The sequence below is a fragment of the Mycteria americana genome, chromosome 5 (assembly GCF_035582795.1).
Source record: "Mycteria americana isolate JAX WOST 10 ecotype Jacksonville Zoo and Gardens chromosome 5, USCA_MyAme_1.0, whole genome shotgun sequence".
Taxonomy (NCBI): Eukaryota; Metazoa; Chordata; class Aves; order Ciconiiformes; family Ciconiidae; genus Mycteria; species Mycteria americana.
The window spans coordinates 41,592,501-41,618,648 of record NC_134369.1 but is presented as its reverse complement, the minus strand read 5'-3'; the positions used below and the strand labels follow the sequence as shown (position 1 = coordinate 41,618,648).

The window sequence follows — 26,148 nt, the reverse complement described above, 5'->3', positions numbered from 1 at the left end:
CTCAGTAGCTTCAGTGTAATTGTTGTAAGATATGGAACACAGTTTGCTGGCTATAGTCCGTGCTATAGAATGGTGCATTATAAGGTGCCAAAGTAAATGTGTCTAACTTCTTTCAGACATTGGCCCTGTTTGTTTGTAGATTGAGAACTGTTTCTAGTGTGCTCATTGAACTTGCTGGAATTTGTGTTTACTATAGTGTTCATTTTCCCCAAGAGGAGGAGAGAGGAAAGAATATATTCCTCATGTGGTCAGCATATTTTTGAGTATTTATGTGAGTTCACCATCTTGATTTCAAGTCATGAATTTGTTTTTACATGCATAAGCATGCATATTTACATGCATTATTTATCCAATTGACTTTAAATTCCATTAAGTTCCAATGAGTAGGAGAAAGACTTTGTCTTAGGCATTTTTTATTTATTTTGATTTTCTAGTTATGTTACTTTTGTTGGTTTATTTATTTTTTTAACTGTTCAGTCTAAGGCTTGTAAAGGTTGATTTGCTCCTGAACTGCTTTGTTCCCAGACATTGCCATCTTCCCCAACTACCACCAAGTCCTCTCCATCTGATCCCATGACCACCTCCAGAGCCAATCAGGTACAGTATCATCCTACCATCTACACCATACTTTTCACGGGTGACAGCTTGCAAACTGGAGAAAAAGATATGGTGGGTTAAGGATTTATTCGTTCATTCACATATATACACCCATAACCATAGATATCTAACTCTTGTTAGAATTGGTAAATTGAATGGAAAACATTTTTATTCTTTTAATTTGTTTTGTTGTCTCTTTTAAATCTCTGATGAAAGCAAAATATCATGTGAAATAGTCTTTTTTAATTTGATTTGATTAATAAATAGCAAGGATACATGCTGGTGTGTTTGTAGACAGAGTAACTCTTGGTATATGTATGTTTATGTATATATGCACACACGTATTTACTTCCTGGATCATTTATAAATTATAATGGAATTACCCCTGAAACCATGCTTCATTAGCTGGATATCAACCTAGGAATGGCAAACAGACTTCTTTATTTATTTGTTTATTTACTTTAAGAATTTTGAAATGTATTTGTGGACAGTAACATAGGGGCATAATTTAAATAGTGTATGTAAAAAAAAAAGAGATTTGAAATGAAAATTTATTGATGAAGAAAGAAGTAAAATTAAGTCTCTCTAAAAACCTACTAAACACATCTACGTAAGTTTAATTCATGTCTTATTTTTAAATGCATAAACTGTGCTTTTAATTACACTGATTTATTTATCTTTTAACTGGAAAAAAACATGTCCAGTTGATTATGTCCACAAATCATCATACTGTGTATCTTTTTGCCTTCCCTATGAAAATTGTGAAAGTTACTTCATACCATGCTTTTTAGAACCGATTCATGCTTAGTAAATACCTTATTAATTTTTTTAATGTACTGTTAAACTTAATGTACTTTGTGTTCAAATAATGTAAGTGTTCAGTATGTGCTAACAGTTTTTAACAAACAATCTGTTTATTCAAGTTAGCTGAATGCTTCTATCAGATCTTGCACAAATTAGATCAAATACCAGAAAAGTTTTCTTCACAACAAGCTAATTTCCCCTGGAAGTTACCTTTGTTATTAATTACTGATCCTCTCATATTTTGTGAACTGCTTAGAACTTGCTGGCTGTATGAACAAACAATTTAACATACAACAAGATGCAGGCATATTAAGGCAATATATCACATTTTTGATCAACACATGACTACCTGTTGAAAGGAGCATCTAATACAGAAAGTAATGAAATTTAGACAGAAATTGTACAGATAGAAAAACTACTAAGAAAAATACAAATTGCGCTATCCCTCACTTCAATTTGAAAGCCTTCTCCATCAGCCTGCTTCCATTCCAGCAACAGTTATTTGGCTTCATCATCATTAAATGACAAAGATAACATCTTTGCCAGCAGCTAGGGGTATTTTATAAACACTCTGTTCAGCCTTTATTCTCTCTCTTTATTTTAGTATTTTGTGTGTTTTAATTAGAGGGTTTTGAAAATGTTGAGCGCACAGATCTTTTTAAAAGTGTTCTTACTATTTTTCTTTTCTGTGTCTTCTTTCCCACTTTTTTTTTTTTTTTTTAAATTATGAGTATACCCTGATGATCATTATTTGGAGAAAAAGGAAGAGTTGCTTTTATTTACAGGAAATACTATTTGAGCGTGCTGTTTAATTAGCACCAGAGAAGTACCTACTTTGCATCTGTTCTATGAATTTTGAATTATCAAAATTATAGTGTAGTGTATAAGCTTTAAATAACTTTTTAATAGCTAAAAATACTTATTTTTATAGAAAGTTGTTCTATGAATATATTGTCAAGTGATATAGCTGAATATCCTAAGGGAAGTGTATGCTTTGTGTCCTGCCTATATCCCACATTACATCTTTTAATGCATTTTTTTCATAACCTGTGTTCAATTCAGTTTTCATACAAACAACCAGCATCTCTTTTGAATAGCATTAAAATTGTATATATGAAGAAGAGTAATGAGTTCCTTAAGTGACTTTTGGAACTGCTTTTGTCATTAACCCTTGAAATTCCTACTGGTTTATGACTATTTTATCCCTCCTAGTATTTCCTAGTGGTTCCTAGCCATTCCAGCAGGAAGCACAAAGCACATGATAAGGCAATTAAGGCTTTTCTGTTCATTCTAGTGATAAGTGACATAGCTGGCAATTGTTCCCAGCCTGTAGTAGTGATTATCATTCAGCACCAGTGTATCGACAAGTATCTGCACTGCGGCTGTCACATGAAAATAGGTTCCAACACGGTAATCTCAAACCTGTCAGTAGTCATGTAAGTACCCAATAGGAGAGTATTAGAGAACAACAACAAATGTTTGTTTTGGTATATGGCTGTGTAAGATCATTCTCAATAGAAAATAAACATTCAGTTATGGGTTTTCTCACAAGATGTTATATTAGAATAACAGGAAGGAGCTTATTTAACTAGATGGAGGTCAGGAAATTTAGTGTTAAAGTGGAAGATAAACTCACATCACACCCTCTTGTGTGGATATAGTAGCATATCAGGCTTAAGATAATTCAATTTTCTGTAATAGTTTAATCATGACAATACAGTATTTTATATGAAGATTAGTAAGGTGATTAAGCAAGGTTTAAGCAATGCTTAATGCTGGGTTGCTGTTGGAGTGAGATTTTTAAACTGGGTTGGAGGACTCCCCATAAGTCATTGTAATTAGAGAACTGTCGAGGATGTGTGTTGATGAGCATACCTGATGATGTGATCCTTCCCGCTGCACGAACATGTCGGTTGTATTCTCCTGACAGAGCTTGCATAGTGGGAAGAACAATTTCTAGGCACGCTTTTCACCACAAGAGGAAAATAGTTCTGCCAACAGAGGTCAGAGGAAGCTGGGCAGGAAATCTGGCTTGTATTATGTCTTCCTTTTAATGACTCACTTTACCTCCATTCAGATGAGATCATAACTCCTTTGTATGGCAATTTAGGCTTTTGTTGAATTGTTGTTTTTTGAAAAATCCAATGTTCATGAAACTACTCATTTTATGATTCTCAAGAAGAGGATCGTCTCTAAAATGTCTTATATAGTGGAAGAAAACAGTTCCTTCAGAACTGTTACATGTTGTGTTATACTGAAGTGCCACGGATGCAACAGAAACCTCTGTGTTAGAAGTGGTTTTTTCTTTAGTTCTTTGTTCCAGGAAGATATACATCTGTCAATATTATTGTTGTAAATGTCTTGTTTATTTTTTCAATAGAACTTCCTTGGGCCTTTGTTCACATTAAAATCCATACACTGCAAACTTCCCAAGGAAGAAGGAACCAAAGAGGCAATAGAATTAGGGACTTTTCAAATAACTTTTTTCTTTTTTTTTTCCTTCCTGTCTGCCTATCACTGAAAAGAACTCAATCTTTCTGTACTTTTAGACTGAGAGCTTCTGTGCTACCCCCTCATGAACTTTGTCAGATTTGTTTATAACAGAACACTGACAGACATATAGCTACCGTGGTAAAACTGTTCTGCTGATGCCCCTGGAGCTGGCAGAATATAGCTTTACTTTTATTTACCAGAAGGAAGAAATCAATTTTACTTTTCCACAGTACACTTCAAGTGGGAATTTCATCTCAAAAGTGATGAATAACACCATAAACATCATATAAAACATGCTTGCTTTTGCTCTGTAGTACCTTGTAAAGGTACAAATATTAATACTTATTTTAACAGTTAAGTGACATTAGATAGACAAGTATTTCTATAATTAAACTGCTTACATATTTTATTTTGTTTACAGGATTATTTTTTAACTCTCATCTGCCTGCTTTACTGATGTTACTATTATTTGAGAGGGGAAACACGAGTGATATAAATCTAAGCTTTATATTTCTCTTTTGTCTATGTGATGTACACCTAAAAATACAGTTGCAAACTCTCGCATGTTTCCTTCTCCAATCCTCCCTTTTTCCATGAGATTGATACCACTGCTGAACTTTACTACTGGCTGTAAGAGAATATAAGGCCAAAACACACATTCCCACTTACAAGTGCGTCAGGAGAGTGATGGGTAGGAGTCCTTTCCCTTTCCCTTATAATTTAGATAGGTTTAAGCTCAATAATGTAACAGGATTTATCATCACAAACTTTGTGTCATTAACTTACTATATAAACCTTCTGTTATTTTTACTTTTTTAAATGCACTATTTTTTCACATGGCATTTGCATTTTTTACAATTATACCTTCTATTTTGCTTCTTTGTTGTTGCACCTGAAACTCTTATTTTATCATGTAATATAGTGTAATATAAATTTTGTGGAGTGCAGATAGGTGTAGGATTTGTCCATTCAGTCCTCAAGGTTTGAAGTTTTTTGGAGCATATCTACTTCATCCGGTTGCTGCAATATCTGTAATAAATAATACTTTTCAACCTTTTTACGTGATGGGACTGAGCCGGCTTTCTTGGTACTGCCTGTACCCAGCACGTACAGCACAAGCACATGGCTGTTACAATCTTAGTATTAGGAATTTGTACTTTTAGCTTATATTATCTCTATTTTATGCAAAATCTATAGCTTGCAATAGGGTATAATAGTACACATATAACTAGAGATTGGGGGATTAATTGATATCTCTGAATTGTAATGATTGATGTAGATGCTCTCCCTCTTTCTGACTTTAAAGAACAGTTCTATCCCTGTCTGTAAAATGACATGCAGAAGTATAATCTTTTCATTCCTGTTGGAGAGGTAGATAGGAAAATAGAGGCTGTCTGTAAAGCATACTGACAGCTTTTAAAGGGCTGATGAACTCATATCGCTTATATTTAATATATAATTTGTTGTGGGAGGTGGAAGAAGAAATAGGAAAGAAAGCTTTGCTTTAGTCTTCTGTTATAATTCGGACACGGAATTTTAAAATATGTGTAACATTCAACTTCAAATGATAAAGTTTTTATCAACAGATTATCTTGAAGTACAAATAGTGAGTTTTAATGGTGATCCCAGGATACTAGATAGCCATCGTAGGCCATCAAGATACTATCTCTATTTGCCTTTGACAATTTGATGTGAGGGTTATTTAAGATATTTTGTCTCTGATATTTTAACTGCAATATTCATCTAATTTTAATTCCCTAATTTTAATGTCATTTCTTACAGTGGTATTGAGAAAATCTGTTTTCTTTTTAGGTCTGTCACAGAGTGACTGATGCTGGATGTATCACTTGATCTTTCCAAATCTCAGTACCGTGTCTTTTAAAGCAAAGTCAATATAAAGTTATTTAGCATTCTGATAAAAGGTGCTATAGAATTAAAAAAACGTTATTACTTTAATTTGATTGTTTAGAATATTTGCCATGGTAGTTCTCAGTGAGATAAAAATTTGACCTTTTTTCAACCTGTCAGATTGGTCATTGATAAATACAACCATTTTATTTACATGCAGAAGATGATATCTGAGTTCACGCACAAAAGTAAAAGACTTCATCTAATAGACAATGTTTCATGCGCACCCATCACTACAGAATTTAGTACACTGGATTCTAAAATTATAAATACATGAAGACCACAAATATAATAATTTATTAATATATTAAACAAATATATTCTTCTAATTATGGCATCAAACTTTTTTTTTATTCACAAGCAGATGCATGAGAAGGAAATCAGTTTTGGTGTGGCAGTGGTGTTCCGAACTATGTGATAACTGTAAGAACCTCATTGTGATGTTTAGGGAAATAGAGTTGAAGAAAGAAGCCCTGTATTTTGCTGACTTTTTCTGGAAGGTCCCCAAATTTATGGTATACTTTTGCTGCCTACAGAAAAATTCTTTATGTAATTTCTCAACATAGCATATCTTTTTGGTAAAGTCTCAGCAAGGATTTTCATCTTCAGTTTTAATAGTTATTCAACTTCGCATTCGGAGTTCTTTTCTGTTTAGGTCTTGCTATTGCTGTCATAGACCTACCCAGTAGTAATTTTGACTCCTCATTGAACATTGTGCACTGTAACAAGGTTGAATGAAAGTGCCTACATTAGTTAGAAAAACACTTCTCTTTCCAGTGTGAGAAAACCCTTACATTTCACATTTATAGATAATTTTATCGATTGTAAATTCATATCTCTATAAAGTAACCTTTTTGTTTCAATTTAATAAGAAGACAGAGTTCCTTTGTTGATTACAAGTTGCCTATGGCACACTGTGGACAGCATGTAATAAATAATGTTTGAGATAACATATCTAGAAAGAGCTAGGGAGAATTATTCCCCTGTTCAAGTGAGAGGAATCCAGTAGAGGTTCCAGTGCTTCGAAGTAACCTTTCCTGCTGCTCTGCAGCTGAAATGCTTAATTTCATGGCTAAACTCTAAGCACAATTAACCTATACTCCATAGACTAACTGTAGACATTTTTTTTCTGGTTCTTAGGGTGATACATTACTTTTATTATATTTCTCTTGTTCTTTGACCACTTTTTCCCAATATTTTGCAGTATCTGAGCTCAGCGCTTTTTTTTGCATTGTGTCCTTAAATTATAGTTTTTTAGATACTTTAAAGATTTTTAAATCACAATTTAAAAAAACTTACATGCCAATCAGTTTGTTGGGTTTTTTTACTCCTTCTTATTGTCTGTTTCAATTTTTCCTCTTTGGACAACTATGTAGGTAATTATTTGTGTTCATATCCCTTTATATTGACTTACTTGTTTCCTTTCTTCTTCTCTCTCCCACCACACAACAATTTTAGGGTTCACTGTTTATCGTTCCTTTCTTAAATGTAGGGGAAATTTTGTCAGGATCATTCACAAGACAGGGGGAAAGATATAGCTTTTCACTGCTAAGTCTCTGAATACTACTGGTATATCATTCATAGGATGTCATGAATGATCTGCCAGTTGCAGTCCTGTAAATAAAAATGTGATTCCATGTTTGTATATCTTGTTTTGATTTTATGCCTGAAAAGAATTAGAATCCATTAGCTTCCTATTTCATCCCCTCTTCAAAAAGATGCACTTTCTCAGTGTAACGGACAGCATTACTGTTCCTTTTCTATTAAAATGGATAAATGTCTTAAATCAATTTCTCCTCTTGTTTGAACTCTACCTGGTTGTTAGATTTTTTTTTTGTTATTGTTGTTTTTCCCTCAATAGATAAAAATGAGGAGGAAAAACAAATGTATATAAAAATCTTGACAAAAATATGAGAAAACAAAGGGACAAACTCATTTTTCTTTATAAGGAAACAGCTTTTAACAAGATATTACGTGGTCACCCCTGTTGTGCGTTTATGAAGACTTAGCCTATCATTGGTTTTAATCCTTAGTTTAGTCATTAGTTTTAAAACTTGTTAAAGGAAATGAATAGAAGTAGAATTTTGGAAACATACTAAGATGATTTAGAAAATGTATAAATTTTACTGTAGTGTGACATTAATGAAGCCTGCTTTTGATCTCATTTATTTTTAAATCAATGTTACTTCTGTGAACATGCTGAAATTTGGGATAAAAGTTATCATTACACTTTCCTGTACACTTATGATTTGTGTGTGGTATATTCACTTTAAAATATTTTGGAGTGAACATGTAAAAAGATAATGCTTTTTGGATTGAATGGATTTTGCTTTAGACTCTCATGGATATCTTATTCAAGTTGTTTAAGAGTTAAAAAAAATCTCGCACGGTAATTGAAGATCTTGTTCTTTCATTTAAGGATAGTTGTAGATATGATATATATAGGTTTTGGCATTTGTCCATGCCCTTGTACTAAGAAAAGGTCCTATCTGCTTATGAAAAAGGATCATTAAACCCATAGAAGTTGGAGAATACACATTCTTCTCTGTCAAAATATGGTAAAGGTCTTCAAATGTCCTGTGCCAAAGGGGTGTTTAATTTTTTCATTTTCTTTGTTCCAGCTGTTTTAAGCATAGGTCTTTTATCAATACAAAATGAAAATAAATAGCATGTGATAAAGTGCCAGATATTTCCATGTTCAAGTTCCATCCCATGTAAGCTAGCGTGAAAGTTGGTAGCCTGTAACTCTGTGTTCTAACCAAGATTATATTTGACTTCATGTCCTTAATACTCTTGTTTGGTGATACACTGTTTCATTCGGAACTAGTATTGGGAGAAAAAGCCAACCATATTCTAAGGTATACAGGCAAAGAGTCACTTAGTGCGCTCTTTGCTGTTTGAACAACCCAGAGAAAACAGAACATCAGAGCAATTTCCAGAATGCAAATCTGGATGACTTTATTGCTTTTTTCTGCTGTGTACTGTATCAGTCACACGAAAGTTAGACTCTTAAGTTTTCAACTATTCAGAATTTAATTTAGCAGCTCTTAGGGAGTTCAGAATTTATATGATCAAGAGTTGTATGAGAATGTGGAAAGAAACATTGAGGTTACAGAGCTTACTGTCACACCAGGACAGATCCTGTACAGCATAGACTATAAGGTAGAAAAGGCAATACCATATTTTTCTGACATGTCAGAGGTAAGTTGAGTGAGGCATGGTTAGGCCTAGCCCTAGAAGATCCTGCTTTGGGCATATGATAGTTAATATTTTCCTTGTGCCATCTGAAACATTATCACTTTCCCAAGCTGTTTGTAGGGATAGTGCAACAACGCACTGCACTTTCCTGCAGGCTGTATGCTACATGCATCATCTGCCTTTTGCATGCTTTGAGAATTCATCAGATGGTGAGAAGTCATAGATAGATGTGAGACAAACCCACCAATTAAAGTAAGGGCCTGCCTGATTTGAGTGAAAATGGAGTGTTCTTTGTATACAAATCATAGAAAGAAGCTGGTTGACTTATTGCACTATAGGGAATAAGAGGTGGGAGGTTCTTCCTCTCCCAGAGAAAGGTGCATCTGTTGAGATCTTTGTCCATAACATAGCATCCCAGACTTAAGCTAGTCAGTCAATCCCTTTACCCTGCAGACAAAACAATATGTAACTGCATCTTATTCAGAAGCAGTATTTTCCCCTAGTTTTGTGCCTGTAGTTATTTTCGCACTTGTTGGGTTTGGGTTTGGGGTTTTTTTGTTTGGTTGGTTTTTTTCCTTCCGAAAATAAATTAGACTCCCTGCAAGTAATAACAGTTATCCAGAGGCATAGTTTGCAAATAGTGGATCAGTGGGAGGATGATGACCATAGACTCTAATAAGCATCCTTAGAAATGCCCAGGGGCTGAGTCCACTGGTCTGTTACCTCCCAGTGATTTACATTTGAATCTTTGTAGTTTGTAGCCTTGAAGAGTATTTGTCTGGGGGTACAGAGTGACTGCTGGCTGTTTGGCCTTCTGTTTACCCCCGCTTCTCAAATGGCACCTCAGCAAATGCAGCCTTAGAGATCAGATTCTTTCTGGACTCTTTTTTTTTTTTTTTTCTCCCTCACATTATTCAGCAATAATAAACTTCTACGTGACTAATTATTCATGCAGTTGAACTTGGCACCTGTGATTTGGATGGGGTTAGAAAAGTATGTTTTAAATTTCTATTTCTTTAAAGTTTCTGAAAGCCTGCAGTTTGGCTGTTCTACTGCAGTGTAAATTCTTCTTTCATGTTTCTAGTAACCTAATACACGATCTCCATTCTTCTCAGCTCTTTATAGTTATTTTTATTGTTCACTTAACCAAAACATAAATGCAGTAAGAATATGTTGATCCACCTAATTCTCTTAATAGTAATTGTAATAATTGTGATAATAAATTAACAGCTGCCCCCTACCCATGAGATACTGAAATGCAGTCTTCATGTAAGCTCTTTAAAGTGTTACTGCTTTATAGAATAAAACTGGTTTATGAAATAGATTAAACTGTGATTAATGACGTTCTTTAGTAAAGCGTACTGAAGCAAAATATAGTTCCTCCAGATCTTCTGCAGACCAGTGCTCATGTATAATTAAGTGATGCAGAAAAAAAGAAATGAAGTCAAAAGATAAGCAGATCTTTGGAGAATATTTATTGATCATAATATATTTAAAATGTCTAGTAAAATAACTGTAAATATTGTCTAGAACCAATATTATCACATTCAGTTTTGGAAACAGAAGCAAATAACAGATAGCTGTTTGTTAAAGACATTTCACAGCTTATATTTCACCTGGATTTGAGCATTTAAGAGGCTGATTTATACAAATTCCTGCTTTAATTATGTCAAAAGTAATTAGATAATTAATGCTATACTTTACATTAACATTTACAATAAAGACTGATTGGCTGTACACAACGTGTATGTATACACTGAGGGTTGTCTTTACTGCAGGCAATTTCTAAGTAAATTGTAAGTTATACCGACCTTACATTAATAGGAACACATGTGAATGAGGATAATAAAAGGGGGAGATTAAAACTTTGATGGCATGAAAGTTATGTTTTGAAATCTGAATTTAAGAATTTAATTTAGAAATTTCTAATGCAAATAATTCATGTATGTTTTATTATAAAATATTTTTGAATATAAAGATACCTTTCTGCTAGGTTTATTTTTATTAAGGAATCTAGTTACAAAATATGAGCTGTAAAATGCCTGAACATTATTATTACAGCAGATATTTCATAAATGTAATTATATGCCATAGCCTATGTACTATTCAGTACTTGTTATTCAAACCAAAATGGAATTACCTAAATATAATATGGTAATGACAAGAAGTTAAGTGAATACGTGGCTTGAGAAATAAAAAATTTTTATTATACTACTAATTGTCCTACTATTTATACTACTAATACAGAAAACCTTTATTTTTGACCTATCTGAATTTTATTTTGATGGTAAGAAAAATAAATCAATAAAAATGAAAGAAAAGAGTATAAACTTCTCAATTTGAATGTCAGAGGGCTCAGCAAAATTAGTGCTTTTTAACATCACCGAGAGCACTTTGTCGTTTCAAAATTAATAAAAGAATATTTTTATTTGAAATATAACTTATTTTTATATTTTTACTGTTGAAATAGTAAAATAAAACTCATTGTTAGCATAATATTGCATAGTAATATTAATAAAAACTATAATTCAGATTTTGTGCAGTTTTATGTAAACTATCTGAGTTTATAATAATTTATAATGCATTTATTGAGCTCTGTCTAAGAAGAGTCTTTACCGTAACAAGGTTCACAGTGAACATTCATTAAATAAAAAAAGGGACAAATGTATTATGAAATCAAAACCAGTTAGTAAATCTGTTGATTTCCTCACCTTTATCTCGTTTTGAGACAGCTCTTTCATTTTTTCATTTTTATTTTTTTATTTGTCGGTATCTTTTTTCTCAAAAATAACCTTTTTTCTCAAAAATAAATTGTAATCCGTGGAAGCTGAAGAATATGTATATAGTGTGCATAGGAGTTGAGATCAGGGCAAGAGTTAGATGCAAATTCTTTTTCAGTATATCTTTAAAAGAGAGATTTAAATCCAACTTATGAAGATGCTGACTCCAAAGGTATTTTTCCAAGTTAATGCATACATAGAATTACACATATATAATATAGGTATAAAAACGTGTGACATATATGTGTAAATACAGCCATATATAACATTTGTACTCCACAGCCTTGGTTTGTATGAGGAGTCATTTTTTCCCATGTGAACATTTATATCAGCTGATTATCTAGCCAAGATTGTTAATATGTGCAAGTTATCTGTATTCAAGTATTGCCTGTGTCTAGCTTTTGTAACGCTTGATTAAATCTTAAAAGTTGCTAATTTTTTTTTTGTTTATTTATAGATAGTTTTCCTTAATGAAATTTGGCTCCACAGATTCTTATTGTATAAGAAATATAAGCCAGTGTACAAATGTATGGAGACAATATGGTTTGCAAATAAGTGGTTTAATAATATATACAATTTTCCCCACTGAGCTAAATTTGGTATGATCTAAATCCAGAATCTTCATGTTTAACAAGGACGATGCAATTGTACCTTCAATTGTGTCTTGTAATTATAGCTTTTTTTGATAAGCTAGGTTGACTTTCATAACTGGCCTGTGTTAGCACCTATCAATCTTTTTGTTTCTGTTTACTCAAATAATTGCTAATTTCTGTCTACCTCCACTTATTCCAGTGTTGTTTTTCTCTTTCTCTTCCAGCAGTAGTTACTATTCCCTTGTGGCTATCTTGGTTAAAAATGTATAACTACAAGTTTACAAAAGGGCAAACCAGAAAGTAGATACACATATAAATTAAATATATACATATAAATTGACTTGGGTGAATGTTAAGTTCTAAGCCAGCTACTTAACTTAGTCGTGGTTATTGATATATTTCCCGAGACCAGCAGCTTGATATTACCTTGTTCTATTCCCTGATCCATGTCAGAGACATAACGTCAGGTTCTGAGAGGTAGGTTTTGAATTGGCTTGTCAGAAGAGACTGTTAGCTTTAGAGGGCTATGGAGTCGTGTAGTAGTGCTTATTAAGTTTGAAGACATCCACACATTAGTGAAACTACGTCCTTTTTCTAATAAAAGTTTCTGGTAATTACTATTTTTTATGACCTAGGGAGATACGGTTATTTAAATGTTTTATCTTTAACTGTCCTTTACTTCCTTTCTCATTTGAAAACAATTCTCAAATGATCTCTGTGAGATAACCTCCTTGAGAATTTCGTTGAGTAGTTCTTTCTGTTCAAAATTCTTTTTTAATAGTTAAGCAACAGTCAATACAGGAAGGATCAAGCCTCTGCTGCGGGTCATCTTTTGCAAAGCCAGAGGTGCAAGATAGCCATAGCCCTTGATACCATTAATCTAGATAGTTCATCAAGATAGACCAGATGCATTTTGCATAAGCCAAATTTCTTGCTGTTTTTCACCATTCTTATACTGAAAAATACAATGAAGCTATACAGAACAATCTGTAGGTCAGAACATGAATAAATATGCTCTTATTTTCGCTGAGCTGAGACGTTAATGGGGTTACCACAAGGATTTTAATTCACATGTGTCTCTTCTTCCTTCTTTTGCTGAGAAGAATGGAAAACAGAATAATTACCCCAGGATTTTAATTACAAATAATGTAGAAGGGGTTGTTAGGGTTTATTATTATTTTATGGCCACGAAAACTCAAAGGTGTTCATTCAGACACAGTACCTTCATCTTCTATCATTTTTATTGGTTGTTGTTTGCCACAGTCATTACAGTTACAAATGTAGCAAGTAATTTATCATTCCACCATATTTACTTTATGCGTATTGGTTGATCGTATTATAAGCTTTAGCTTTCATTTTACCTTTACAATTTTGTGATCTGTGAATAAAGAGCATGTGCAAAACTAGTGCCAGGTTAGGTCAAGATACACCGTTAAAAATGCCCTTTTCTGTCTTTTCTTATCTCTATGCGTGTAACTAAATATAGACTGAATACAAAAGATATCTCTCAGTTAAAAGGTATATTATTTACATTACTTAATATTGTTAAGAGCAGAAATTTGGTTTCAAAGAAAGGTTGGAGAAGCTCTTGAAATAATTCTGTAACAGTGGGTTTTTTATTCCATGATCTTGTAATGTGGAGAGCTTTCATTTGTTTTTGTGCATAAGCACACTCATATCTGACATGATTGCAGCTGTGAGATTCTAAGGCATGATGAGCCTGGGGGGAAGGGATGGCTCCATTCATTGTGTCTGTATAGAGCAGGAATATGTGCATGTCTTCCATCAAATGAGTCCATATGGAAGACATCCTTTTGTTTTTCCTTATTGTTTTTAGAATCAGCTGAATTGCGAAAAAACTATTTAAAGAGGCACTGCTGAATAAGTAGCTTCTGTACTCTAACAGAGCTGGAGCTGTTGGCTAGATATTAAATGCAGTAAGACTGTTTCTCCTTAAAAGTAATCAAGTGTTATGGAGTCACATATAGAAGTATACATGTATAGTACAGAAGTGTGTGTGTGTATATATATATATATGTATAAAAGTATATATAGGAGTGATATATTCAGGTGGTTTGTGGCTTCATGTATTTACATTTCTCTAAGCTTTTGCATCTAATCTTATGTCAGTGGGAATGGTAGGAAGGACTTTGCTTTTCTTGTTTTCTTTTTATTTTTTTTAAATTGTGTGCCTAGCTGGATGTTGTGAGTGTTTAAAATCTTCCTCTTTTTAAAAACTGTTTGGCTCTACCATCTTATTATGTGTTTATATCTGAAGGAAAATTGATGTTTACTAAATAAAGAACTCATGAGAAAATTTGTATTTATATTGCTCTTAGGAAAACATTTTGTCATTACAGGTTAGTGCCTAGACCTGACAAGGTACCTTCCACTCTTCTTTTTCATGTTAGAATAGTTTACATAATGGACTTTGATGAGAAGGAGTAAGTTTTTACGCAGAGTAATTATATCCCTGATCAGTGATTCACAAATTCTTCGTTACAAGATTATTAAGGAGGCATTCAAGCAAAAGGACATGGGTATGCAGTTGTAACTCAAAATTGGCAAAGAATATCATCACTAGGAGTTTCTTAAATGAGTGCTTGAATTTAGGATTTTTTGAATCCTCTAAGTAAATGGTTTGGCTGTTGGGTTTGCCGAACATGCAAGCATGCTTTTTGGATTAAGATGCCTAAATAAGCATCTAGGAGTCTAACTTTAAGTATGCATTTTTAAAAATTATCATTAAGTTCCTGTTTCATAGAAAACAGTATTTCTAGAGTCCTGAGAAGTCGTGGAAAGTACATTTTTTTCCATTACTAGCTGTCTTCTTCTGTCTGTAAGTTCAGTTCTTTTGAAGCAAATGTCCTGCTTAATTGAAAATCCAGTTCTAGATGTCAAACTCTATACCAATAATAGTTTTCTGTGCCAGTGTCAAACTCTATACCAATAATAGTTTTCTGTGCCAGTGAGCCACTTTTCATGTACTGAGAGATCAAGTCCTTCCAGCGACCAGTGCTCATCAATGGAAGTGTGGACTGTTTCATGAGTTGTCTGCGTCTAAATTTATACCTACCTTATTATAGATACTAATATCCTCTGTATGTAATGATTAAAAAAATATTGATAGTATCTGAGTACAGTAAAGGAAAAGTGAACTTAGATAAACGCTGAAGGATGTACAAGTGTAATTATATGGGATTTTTATTGCGCAGGGCAGAAATTGAAATGCTTGATAAATAACAGAAGTTTTAGGCACCAAAAATAGTATAAAAACCTCCTTTTTCTAAACAACAAGTAAATCTAATGTGGTGTCCAGTAAAACACTGATGAGATTGAGGTGGATCAGTGATACCAAACTCTTGTTTGGTATTTTAACAGCATTGACTGGCTGAACTTTTACTTTTGCCACGTGCTTTTCCAGCAGTGGTGGTGTGGTGTATTGCAGGTGGAGTATATTCACTTGTGTCTTTAATCTGTTTCCCACTAATTATCCTCCTCCTCCTTCTCCATCCACCCCATCTTGGGCTGTATTTTTAATCACAAAGACTGTCTTCCTAGTATATGGGGTTCCATTTCACAATTTTTAAGCAGTTACTATCAAAACAGCCTTACTTAGTAAATTCCTACAAGTGTCCTCCCTGTCAAAGAAATAGTTGTTGTGATCAGTTAAAAGTTGAATTGATGGAACTCTTCAATGTTAAAAAACAAAAATCATGAAAGTGTAGGATTTTTTAAATTGTTATTAGAGAAACAACTGATGAATGGCTATACACTTCTTTATATATACTCATACCTACTGCTAAATCTTAGCAATAATATTCTATCCCTATATGTAAAAAGTCCGAGCAAGGATCAGAAGAAACTGGTGCATGGTTCTAAAATCTTTTAGTAGCTGTGATGAACTGAAGTGATTAAAATCTAAATGTTTACTATCAGCCATCAGTCAAAACTGAAATGTATTTAGCAGAATTTAGCACCATATCTAACACAGAAAATGACTGAAAAATTGCTGTATTTCTATGTGACAACTGTTAGTAAATGTTGAAGGGTGATTTGTATTGCCATAGTTCTTGTGAAATAGGAATGATATTTTTATGTTAATTTACATACCCTTCTGACCTTTACTGTATTGTTTCTGTACTGTCTTGTATTCTTGGTCTGCCTTGTTTCTCAGTTCAGAATAACAAGATGTCTCAGATTCTAAGTGAAAGCTAGTTGCATTTTCTTTTACCTCCTTCTTTCAATCTCTACCATTTTTTTAGTTGCACAGCTTGTCACTTAAAACTTCAATTTTCAAATGATCCGAATATGATAGCTGTGATAGCAGAATTGGTGGATATTTGTGAGCGTAGAAATATCAAAATATGGAAATCGACAGTGTATTTTAAGAAAGGGACTAACAACTGTCATATCACCTGAGCACTTTACCCTCTTCCTTTGGAAATCACAAACCAGTCGATACAACTAACCATAAAGTTCCTGTTGCTGATCATCAAACTCTTTCTCTTTTGACCTCCCACAAAAAGATCTCAAGGAGCTTTGAGCAAGAGGGAAGACTTTTTAAAATGGTCCTTACAAATCCTTCTTTTCCATACCGTAGAATTGAAATAGTTCTGCTGGATCACCGTATTTCCACAGCTTTGAAAAGAGAGGCCTCCTGCAGCTGGCATAAAATTGAGAACTTAAATTTTGTTCTGAATAGCCAAATGAATGCTTAATATATGTGTTACATATCTTGTAGAAATCCACTGTGGCAAAGACAATCTGAAAACAAATGAGAATTGCTTGTGTCCTTTTGTCCTATCAGTCCTATAGATAGATTCATTTTAAAATGTAGTTTTCAGAGACTGATTTTTGAGCATTCTTAGCTGGAATGCTGAAATGTGATTTTGATTTTAAATTTGGATTTAAATCCTAAATTAATTTGGATAAAGTTTAGTATGCTGTTAAAATAATGCTGTAATCTGGCCAGCAATGTCAGAGGATTAATATCTCAATGTATTTCTAATATCCTGTTTTAAGCTTTTCCGTGCTTTCAAGTTCTAGTCAGCTTCAATGAAAAGTGTCATTGACACAGTAACGGCGAATCCCTTTGCACATTTCTATTGGCTGTCATTTCCTCTGAATTTAATTAAGTGACATAACTACACCATATCATTTTCTGCATTGATTTGTTTTAGAAGCATACCATTGTGTACTTTAGCCACATTTATCAAAGTTTATACTGAAAATTGGGCACTGTTGAGTAGCTGTGAGGTTCTGTAATGTTAACATTGCATATTAATGCAATGGAAAATTGCATTAATAGTGGAAAATTTCTACTCCAGTCAAAGGCATATTTAAGAACACTCTTAGGCTTCTCTTGGACTTGCAGGTCCACAGCCATAAACAAAAAAAAAAATTGGAAGCCTCAGTCTCCTTGAAGTCAGTGGAAAATGGGTTCCTAAGTGTGCTTATAGGCCATCCAAGACTTGCTATTAACATCTTATCAGATCTCCTGTATGTTTCAGCCATGGGATTTCTCCCAGTAATTGTTGTCATCAAGTATAACATTTCTAGTTAAAATATAGCATATCATTCAGAACAAGTTTATGGCTGATCTGCTACTGGGGAGTACATGTAAAGCTAATGGATGCAGCCTTTTAAGGATTCTCTTGAGAAGTGCAGCAATGTTCTAGTCGTTTATGTACTTACCTTCTTTTCTCTGCAGATTTTGCAGGAAAGCAACCAGTGCAATGCTTCTTTGGGCAATGAGTTGATAACCCTGAGGAGCCAAAGTGACATCTATAGGTTTTGTGACTGGAAAAGCATAAAAAAAGGGATACACCACCTTTGCCTCAATTTCTGTCAGGAAGATCAATTCACTTTAGAACCTGGAGTGGGTTTTATGAGTTTATAAGTTAGATCATGTCTAATGCAAAACAGTGGGAGTTTTCTTGATACCATCAGTGAGGCGTATTTGTTTTTAAAATAATGTACATAATCTACTTTTTTGTAGATTATTTTGTATTGAGAAGTGTCCTTTCAGCAATTCCAATAATGAAATTACATTATAATTATATGGTGTCTTTCAGTCAGAAGCATCCCAAATTACTATACTCAATGGTACTGTAAATATTCATGCTTTTGTGAAACCCATCCTTGACTCTATGGAATATTGGCAGGTATTCATAGAACACTATGCAACAAATTAGATGAGGGAAAGAAAAAGGGATATTTTGGATAGGGGGAGGGGGAACTATTGTTAATTCAGCTAGAAAATAGGTTTAACATTCTACTGTCACTGAAAGTGTCATTCAGACTTTACTGGCCAGAGCAGTTAGTATTCCTGCTTTCTGTCGTCTTAAAAGATGTTTCATCTGAACAATGGCACAGTCAATATAGATGTCTAATTTTCTATGTATACTACATACTCTGCAGTTGAGTGAAAATCTATGATTTTTTGCTCTTGTATAATTCAGTATGTAACCAGCTCATTTTTTCTTTTTTTAATTATAAAAAAGTGAAAAGTATAAATGAAGCTACTCAAAATACATTACACTTCTCTGCAAATGTAATTTGAAACTCATGAAACATTAATGCATAAAATATGGAGTGTTGTTTTTGTTACACAGAAAAAAAATTAAAAGTTAAGTTTCTTCTCTATGTTATTAAAACTATGTATCATAGAGAATTCATGGAGGATTTGGTTTCTTCCATTCCCACACTTTTGAATCATGTTTTCATGAGGGATACTCATGATACCATTAATAGACTTTTTTTGTGTGCATACGTGTGTAAATTTTTAATAATACTTTGTTCAGGACTAAATGATCTCATAAAATCAACCACCTGTATAACTAACATTGTTTTAATAATTATTCTCTCTCCATACACAACTTGCATGTGCACACATTTAGTAAAATCTGCTTTTGAAAGAAGAAGCCTTTCTATTTATGAGTTAGAGCCTACACACACTGGTGACAGAATGGCAACTAAAGCAGAGGCCAGAGAATTTTTTTGTTTGTTTATTCAAACATGATTTGCTAATTCCTTGCTGTGAGAAGTTTGCATTCCAAATTACATCTTTAGTTAAAAGCATGAAAGAAAAATCTTAATGTTCATACTTTAAAGTGGGCAGAAGCGTAATTAGGTAGTAACTGAAAGAAGTGGGAGCTACTTTTTTCAGTCCCCCAAAGAGTCAAGGTTTAATGTAAAATACTAATTGAAAAATGGTCTAGATTTAAGCCAAAGCAGCAATTCATGCAAAAATACCTTACATATTCTTTCCTCTAGTAAATCTTTCTCCAGCTTGGTTCTAAGCCTTGTGATTTCAAATGTAAATTATTCCCGAGCATTTAAGCTGAAGTTAGGTTTCTATTGCATGATAGTTCTTAGGACTAAAATGAAATAATGCCCTTGAGAAATGCAGCTTCAGCTGAGGGGAGGTCTGAGAACCTGACCCAAACAAACACTTGTGATAAACAGTAGAGTGGGAATCGGCCCAAACTCCTGCTGCAATGTACTGGCAGATAGAAATAAAACGTTCAGAATATCTGTTTGCACTATCATTTTAATTTATTATATTTGTAATAATCTGGTATGATTTTAACTTGAGAAAGACCTCTTACTTGCAATATTGTTTTTTCAATGGTTTAATTTAACTTTGAATTGACTTGAAAGAAACAGTAGTTCATGAGGGCAGAAATACCACAAAGAAGAAACATAGAGAAATAGCAAAATGACATTCATCTTGCAATAATTGCAGGTAACATATATGAAGGAAGTAGTACAAGTATATGTGCTGCTTGTGATGAGAAGAAAATCTCAGGAGCACAAACGTGACTAGAAAAAAAAAAAGATGTGCATTGTGTTGAGGAACAAAGTAGCAGCTAATCTCTTCCTGTAATCCAATTGCACTTGTTCACAGAATATTTCAGTTGTAGATATGCTTTTATAGAAAGAGAGAATTGGAATTGGAATGGCAGTTACAGAATTTAAACATAATCAGGGAAGATGGAGACTAATTTGTTATCTAGGTTTATTTACATTATTTACATTATGATCTAGCTAAATTTACAAAGAACTGCTTCTCTTTTTATGGATATTTGCTTATTTTTGTAAATAAATCATATCAAACAGACCATTAGAAAGATGTCTATTTTCCTCCTAAGTATTTCCTCTAAAAAGAAAATGTATACTCTTGGACTGAGCAACCAGGAATTTGTTCAGTGCACGACACCTCTGAAAAAGTAAGTTCATATTTCACCCTATGTACATATGGAACCGAATCCAGAGCTATTGAAATTACCGAGACACATTCCACTAACTTCCTTGAGGGTACGTACGTGCAATCAGTAGAGATTTGCTGTGTAAGCCTACTGTCGGAGGCTAAGCCTGACGTGAACAAACGACAGAAGTGCAGACCAGCCTAGTATTTCTGTCTGCTGTGCACATAGGATGACTCATGACCTCTTGGTAGCTTGCTCTGCCTTGAACTTGTGGTTGGCATTGGGTATGTAGCCAAAGACTTTCCAAGAGTTGCCTGATACAAGGGAGCGTGGCTGTAAATTCTAAGTGCATGCAGTCATCATCTTGCCTGTAATCTACTTAGTTGTCTTTCTGCTTGATGCCAGTAGACTTCCATCAGGTCTTTTGTTGACCATGATTTTTCTCCCAGATTTTCATCATACTGCACTTCAGTTTAAGGATGGATGGCATGGGACTGCTCACATCAATACAAGCCTACTGTAGGAGTGTGTTTAGCCTACCTCACAGAGAAATAATAGATGGCTCTTACTCTTCATTGACTACTCTCTACGGGAACTTGTGGTTTCAGAATACTTTCTCAGCAACTCCAAGCCTATAGTCAAATGAGCAGCCAAAATAGCATGAAATTTTCACAGGTATAGAATCCAGAGCCCAGATGGAGTTTTAGAGATTTTGAAGTAATTGATGAGCAATGAGGACAGGAAAAAAAGGTGAAATGTAATATAGTAATTTAAATACAGTTTTAAGGGAATAACAATGATTTGCCTTAGAGAGACTAAAATGTAGAATTGTGCCAGATTAGAATGAATTTATCAGATTAGATGGAACCTTTTTTTGCAAAGACATTTCTCTGTTAGGAGAATGTAAAAGAACATTACACAAATAGTTGAAAGATTTAATAGACGGAAAAAAGAACAACTGTTACAGAAGATTCATGGCATAAGTTATAATTAAACTTGTGAAAATAAAAGAGAAAAAAGGAAAGCCGAATAACAGATTAAAAAGCTCCTTGGTTCATTAGTCTTTGTTCAATCTCTTCAGAAACAGTTCTATGAGGTGGAATAAACAGGGGATGATGGAATTAAATGCTTCTACTGTCAAATTGTTGGTTTTGTTTTTTCCAAGTTTTTATGCTATTTTGTATAATCAGTGAGACATTTTCTTTTCTGGTGTAATTTAATGCAAGCATGTTTCACACCACCATTTGAAGCTTTAAATTTAAAGCCATGTTTTTTGGCCCCCTTACTTAAAGTTACTCTAATTGGCATAACAGCCACATCAAGTGTTAATTCTTGCTATCTAGCCAGTCAGCATGTATTTCATCCTCCTACTACTTTTGCCAGGTAAATACTACGTATTAGCTGGGTCACCCATAAGGTGCTAGTTTGTGATTGCCATACACCCCACCTCCAAAGACTGTGAGAAGTGAGAATATAACCAGAGCACATGTCATCAGAGAGAAGGAGAGCGAGGAAATAAGGTAGTAGAAAAGTGAAAGGGTTGGGAACCTTGCTATAGGTAGTTGGAGGTGTTTACATGAGAGCAGTGGGAATGAGGATTGGGGAGATAAGGACATGAGGTGTTAGTGTGGGTAGCGGTGCATGTTTGGTCATGGTTCTGCTTCCCATGCAGATATTTTGCATGTGTTGATATACACTCATAGCTACTCAGTGCAGATTATCTCCTTGCAGCATAATGGAGGGGATGAGAAGTGGCATAGCATAATCACTGAACATCTGGCATTCCACACAGTAGATGCTATTCAGCTCCCAGAACTGAGCCAGGACTTTCAGTTTGGTGAATCAGAGGACTTGTAGGTGATGCTGATGTGATAGGTGAGTGCAGCATGGTGTTATGCAAGTGGGTTGTCAATAAATGGAAAAGGATTAGGGAATTAGCTGACACAGTTTTAAGAGTCTAGGATTTTGCAGCATGCAAGGATGAATATGAGCCACTAATGCTAAGTTAAAGCACTTTGAATTGTGTCCTCTGGACATAATGGCTGAGATCCCTCAAATACCGAGCATCCTCCTCTGAAGTGCAGTTTCATCAAATCTCTGCTGACTTCGTTGGGAACTGAGGGCAACAAACTGTACTCTGGTTTGAGCCCTTCTTAAGCACCACAGTTTCTTGGACTCTTGGACTTGGACTCACTCTCGTTTTTGCAGCACAAATTTCAATATAGCCAGGAGCATACACACAAACCTGGAAACCTAACCGTCCTGCATAGCCAAAGATACCTTTATTGGATAGCTCAGAGCACTTATTTTGGGTAGTAGTTAGGTTTCTCACTTCTGCATCCAAATCACTTTCTGAAGTTCTTATCTGTAAAAGGAACGTAAGATCACTGTCCATTTTCACTGACAGATAGGGAGTTAAGTACTTAAATGGTGGCAGTGCAGGTAACAAAACCAAATAGATAATCTTTGTTTTTTCAATTTCTGTTTGTAAAACAGGAGTTGAGATGAAGAATTTTGTTGTATCATTTTATACCTTGTAACTTAGTGACCTTACGGATTTTAGGTTTCAAAAGAAAAAATACATATATATTTTATATTTGCATTATTTCATTTGTACTGGCTGTGGCCTGATATGTTAGATACCGTATTAGTATAGAACACAACCAATGCTTGCCATAAAGAGTTGATATTCCAATATATAAACCAGGGAAAATCAAGTGAATGCAGGAAACAGAAATTGGTAGCAAGATTAATATGACCTAAATAAAAAAAAAATCCTAAATATGTTTTGCTTTTTAAAGTAATTATCTCCATTTTTAAAAAAGATTTTCAGTCAGTTGTCACAAATACAGGAATGTTACAATCGAATATCTCGAAATAATGCAAATGTTGCCATTCATTTCAGGAAGAGCAGGATTTTATATGTTTTCAGAAAAATGCATACAGATGTATTTATGTTCTGTTAAAACTGAATTTTGATTGGAATGTAATGTTTTCTGTGCCATCTTAGTATAAAATAGATTGTGCATGTTGTCTAATTTTTTAGTACACGTATGTTTTTAAAAGATGTCCTATATGTTAATAGGTAAAATAATCACCCTGGCAGGGGTTGTATTTGAAAGGGTATTAGTGGTATATTCCTATACTAAAACAATTTAAGAGAGTTGCAGTTAAAACACACAATCTGATATTTCTAACATAGATATTTAGAAAAAGGTATTTTTATTTATCTGACAAGCAGACAAACATATAACATATCAATCCAGCAAATGCAAGATTCATTTTCCGAAATGCATCGTAATTTGCATGTTGTTTGTATGGCTAAGTAGGAAAACATTTCTGGACAAGATGAGAGTGGATGGGTATGGAGGAGGAGATCATTCTTCATCTTTCCTCTGACTAGAGAGATAATTTTGTTGAACAACTGGAGTTGTTAGTGGTGAACCAAATGAACTTTTGTGATGGCAAGTGAGAAAAGTAGTAGTTTCTTATTGAGAAAATCTTTCTTGTTGCATACAAAACATTTCCTTCTTAATTTTGTGGCTGAATTATACCATTATTTTATTTTACTACATTAATCCTTTAGAGTAATCCTAGCCATATTACAGTAACCTGGATTTTCATATGTTGCATGGGTAGCTATAATATTACATGTGCTACGATGCTGCCCTAAAATTAAATATTCTAGTTACTTCTGCAATCACACACATGGTTATGAGAGTGTATTTTCATACCTTCTTATGTTCTCGGGGTCTTCTCTTGAACTTACCTAAGCGCTTATGCCTCACTTGGTCCAAACTGTGCACACTGGTTATGAAACCACACAGGATCTGGCAAATCACAGTTGTCAAAATGTCCCAAAGAAGCTGTTAGTATGTCCTAAATCAGTGGAGTCAGGTAAATGTTTTCTATAGTATGTGGCACAAAACCATAATCATGAAAGCTGTGCCATGCAATAAAAGCTTTCCAGTTTTATTGAATTTTCCTGGGTGACTGTGTTTTTATACAACTTTGCATTTTTGGAGTGTTAATTAAAAAAAAAAAAAAAAACCCAAACACAACAACAAACCAACCAAACAAACAAAACCTCCCCCCCATTAAAATATATATTTAACAAAAATCTGAACATCCGTTATATTTAGCAATTAGTTAATACATTTTGTATCTAGATCCCAAATACCAAATCAAACCTAAGAATGGTTTTCTTTTTTTTCTGATAGGAAAACTAAAAAAGGGCACCTCAAAATTGCCAAATAGTTTGAACTGCATTTTAAAGTGACTATGAGGTGTCCTGACTTAAAAATAAGTGTGTCTATAAATATATATAAAGAACATTTCAATGTGTGTGTCTTTACACAAATATGTATATATGTATATACACATACTGAGATGTTTGTGTTTTTATAGGATTATTTAATATATGGGTGGGCTAAATGTTTTTTCAATACCATACTTTTATGTTACCTTTAGAATAAGTCAGCACCTAATAATTTTTATTTATTCCGTAGACCATCTTTTGTTTTGATGTCAGTGAACTTGAAATTCTAAAGAAGTTAAAAAATCTATATACGCTGTAAAACAATTCAGTGCAAAATACAATATGGTGTCTTACAATTTTTAATGTACATATTGTATAAGTGGAAAATATAAATGTTTCTTAACTTTATAGTATTCTGTATTTTCAAAGATTTTATTTTGATGCTATCATAACAACTGGAAATATCTAAAATGGGTAAGACTAGAAAAAGCTTATTTATAGGGCATGCATTTTTATTCGTAATTAGCTTGACTATAATAAGCTTGACTTAATAATGAGGCAGTAACATGAGAATGTTGCTAATAAAATTTTAATTGTATTTTGTATTGACTTGTTGCTGAGATTTTTAGATAGCATTTTGGTGAAAGGACTGACAAATTGAAAAGTGTTACCCCTACATGTATGCTCCACAAAACCTGGAAGAATGGATATCAGTAGGCTACTAAAAATGTATTTTTGTAAGATAAAACATCATATTAATTCAATGAAACAGATGGTAAATTAAAAGTTTGAGATGCGTTTGTAAAATGTGTATCGAAAACAAAAGCTATGAAAAACATGTATAAATATTGAATTTCTATCTTGGGTGTCAGTCTTCACTTATAGCAATAAGTCAATGAGGAATAAATTTGTTGACATTAATGAGGTTGTATCAGTTTGAAACTTGTTTAAACAGGAGGAAAGGTAGGATTTATAGGCAAATACCCTTCATTTGAAGACATTTTGATAAACTTTTTAAGATGTACAAATGCCATATTTTATTCTTTCAAAATCTTCAGCATTTAGATTCTCTCTCCTGCTGCACTTCATTTCCATAGGCTGAATAATAATACACTGCAGCACATAGTGAATTTCTGTATACTGATGTGGGTGACAGGTTGAACAATCAAAATCATGTCCTGTTCAAGACCAACTATTTTATCTGTCCATACTATACCATATTTGCTTTAGCGAAGTGGGGTTTTTTAATTATTGTTACTCTAGATGTTTTAGGAGAAGGTAAAGAATTTCAGACACATTTTGTC

At 33.7% G+C, this 26,148-nt stretch overlaps 1 protein-coding gene across 2 annotated transcripts in view; it reads left to right on the top strand.

Moving 5' to 3' along the window:
* Positions 1-26,148, top strand: part of NOVA1 (NOVA alternative splicing regulator 1) — a 158,830-nt gene that overhangs the window by 129,204 nt on the left and 3,478 nt on the right. For both annotated transcript variants that reach the window (XM_075503057.1, XM_075503058.1), the window contains one exon: positions 526-597. In XM_075503057.1, the coding sequence (XP_075359172.1) occupies positions 526-597 (72 nt within the window). The remainder of the gene's footprint in view (positions 1-525; positions 598-26,148) is intronic.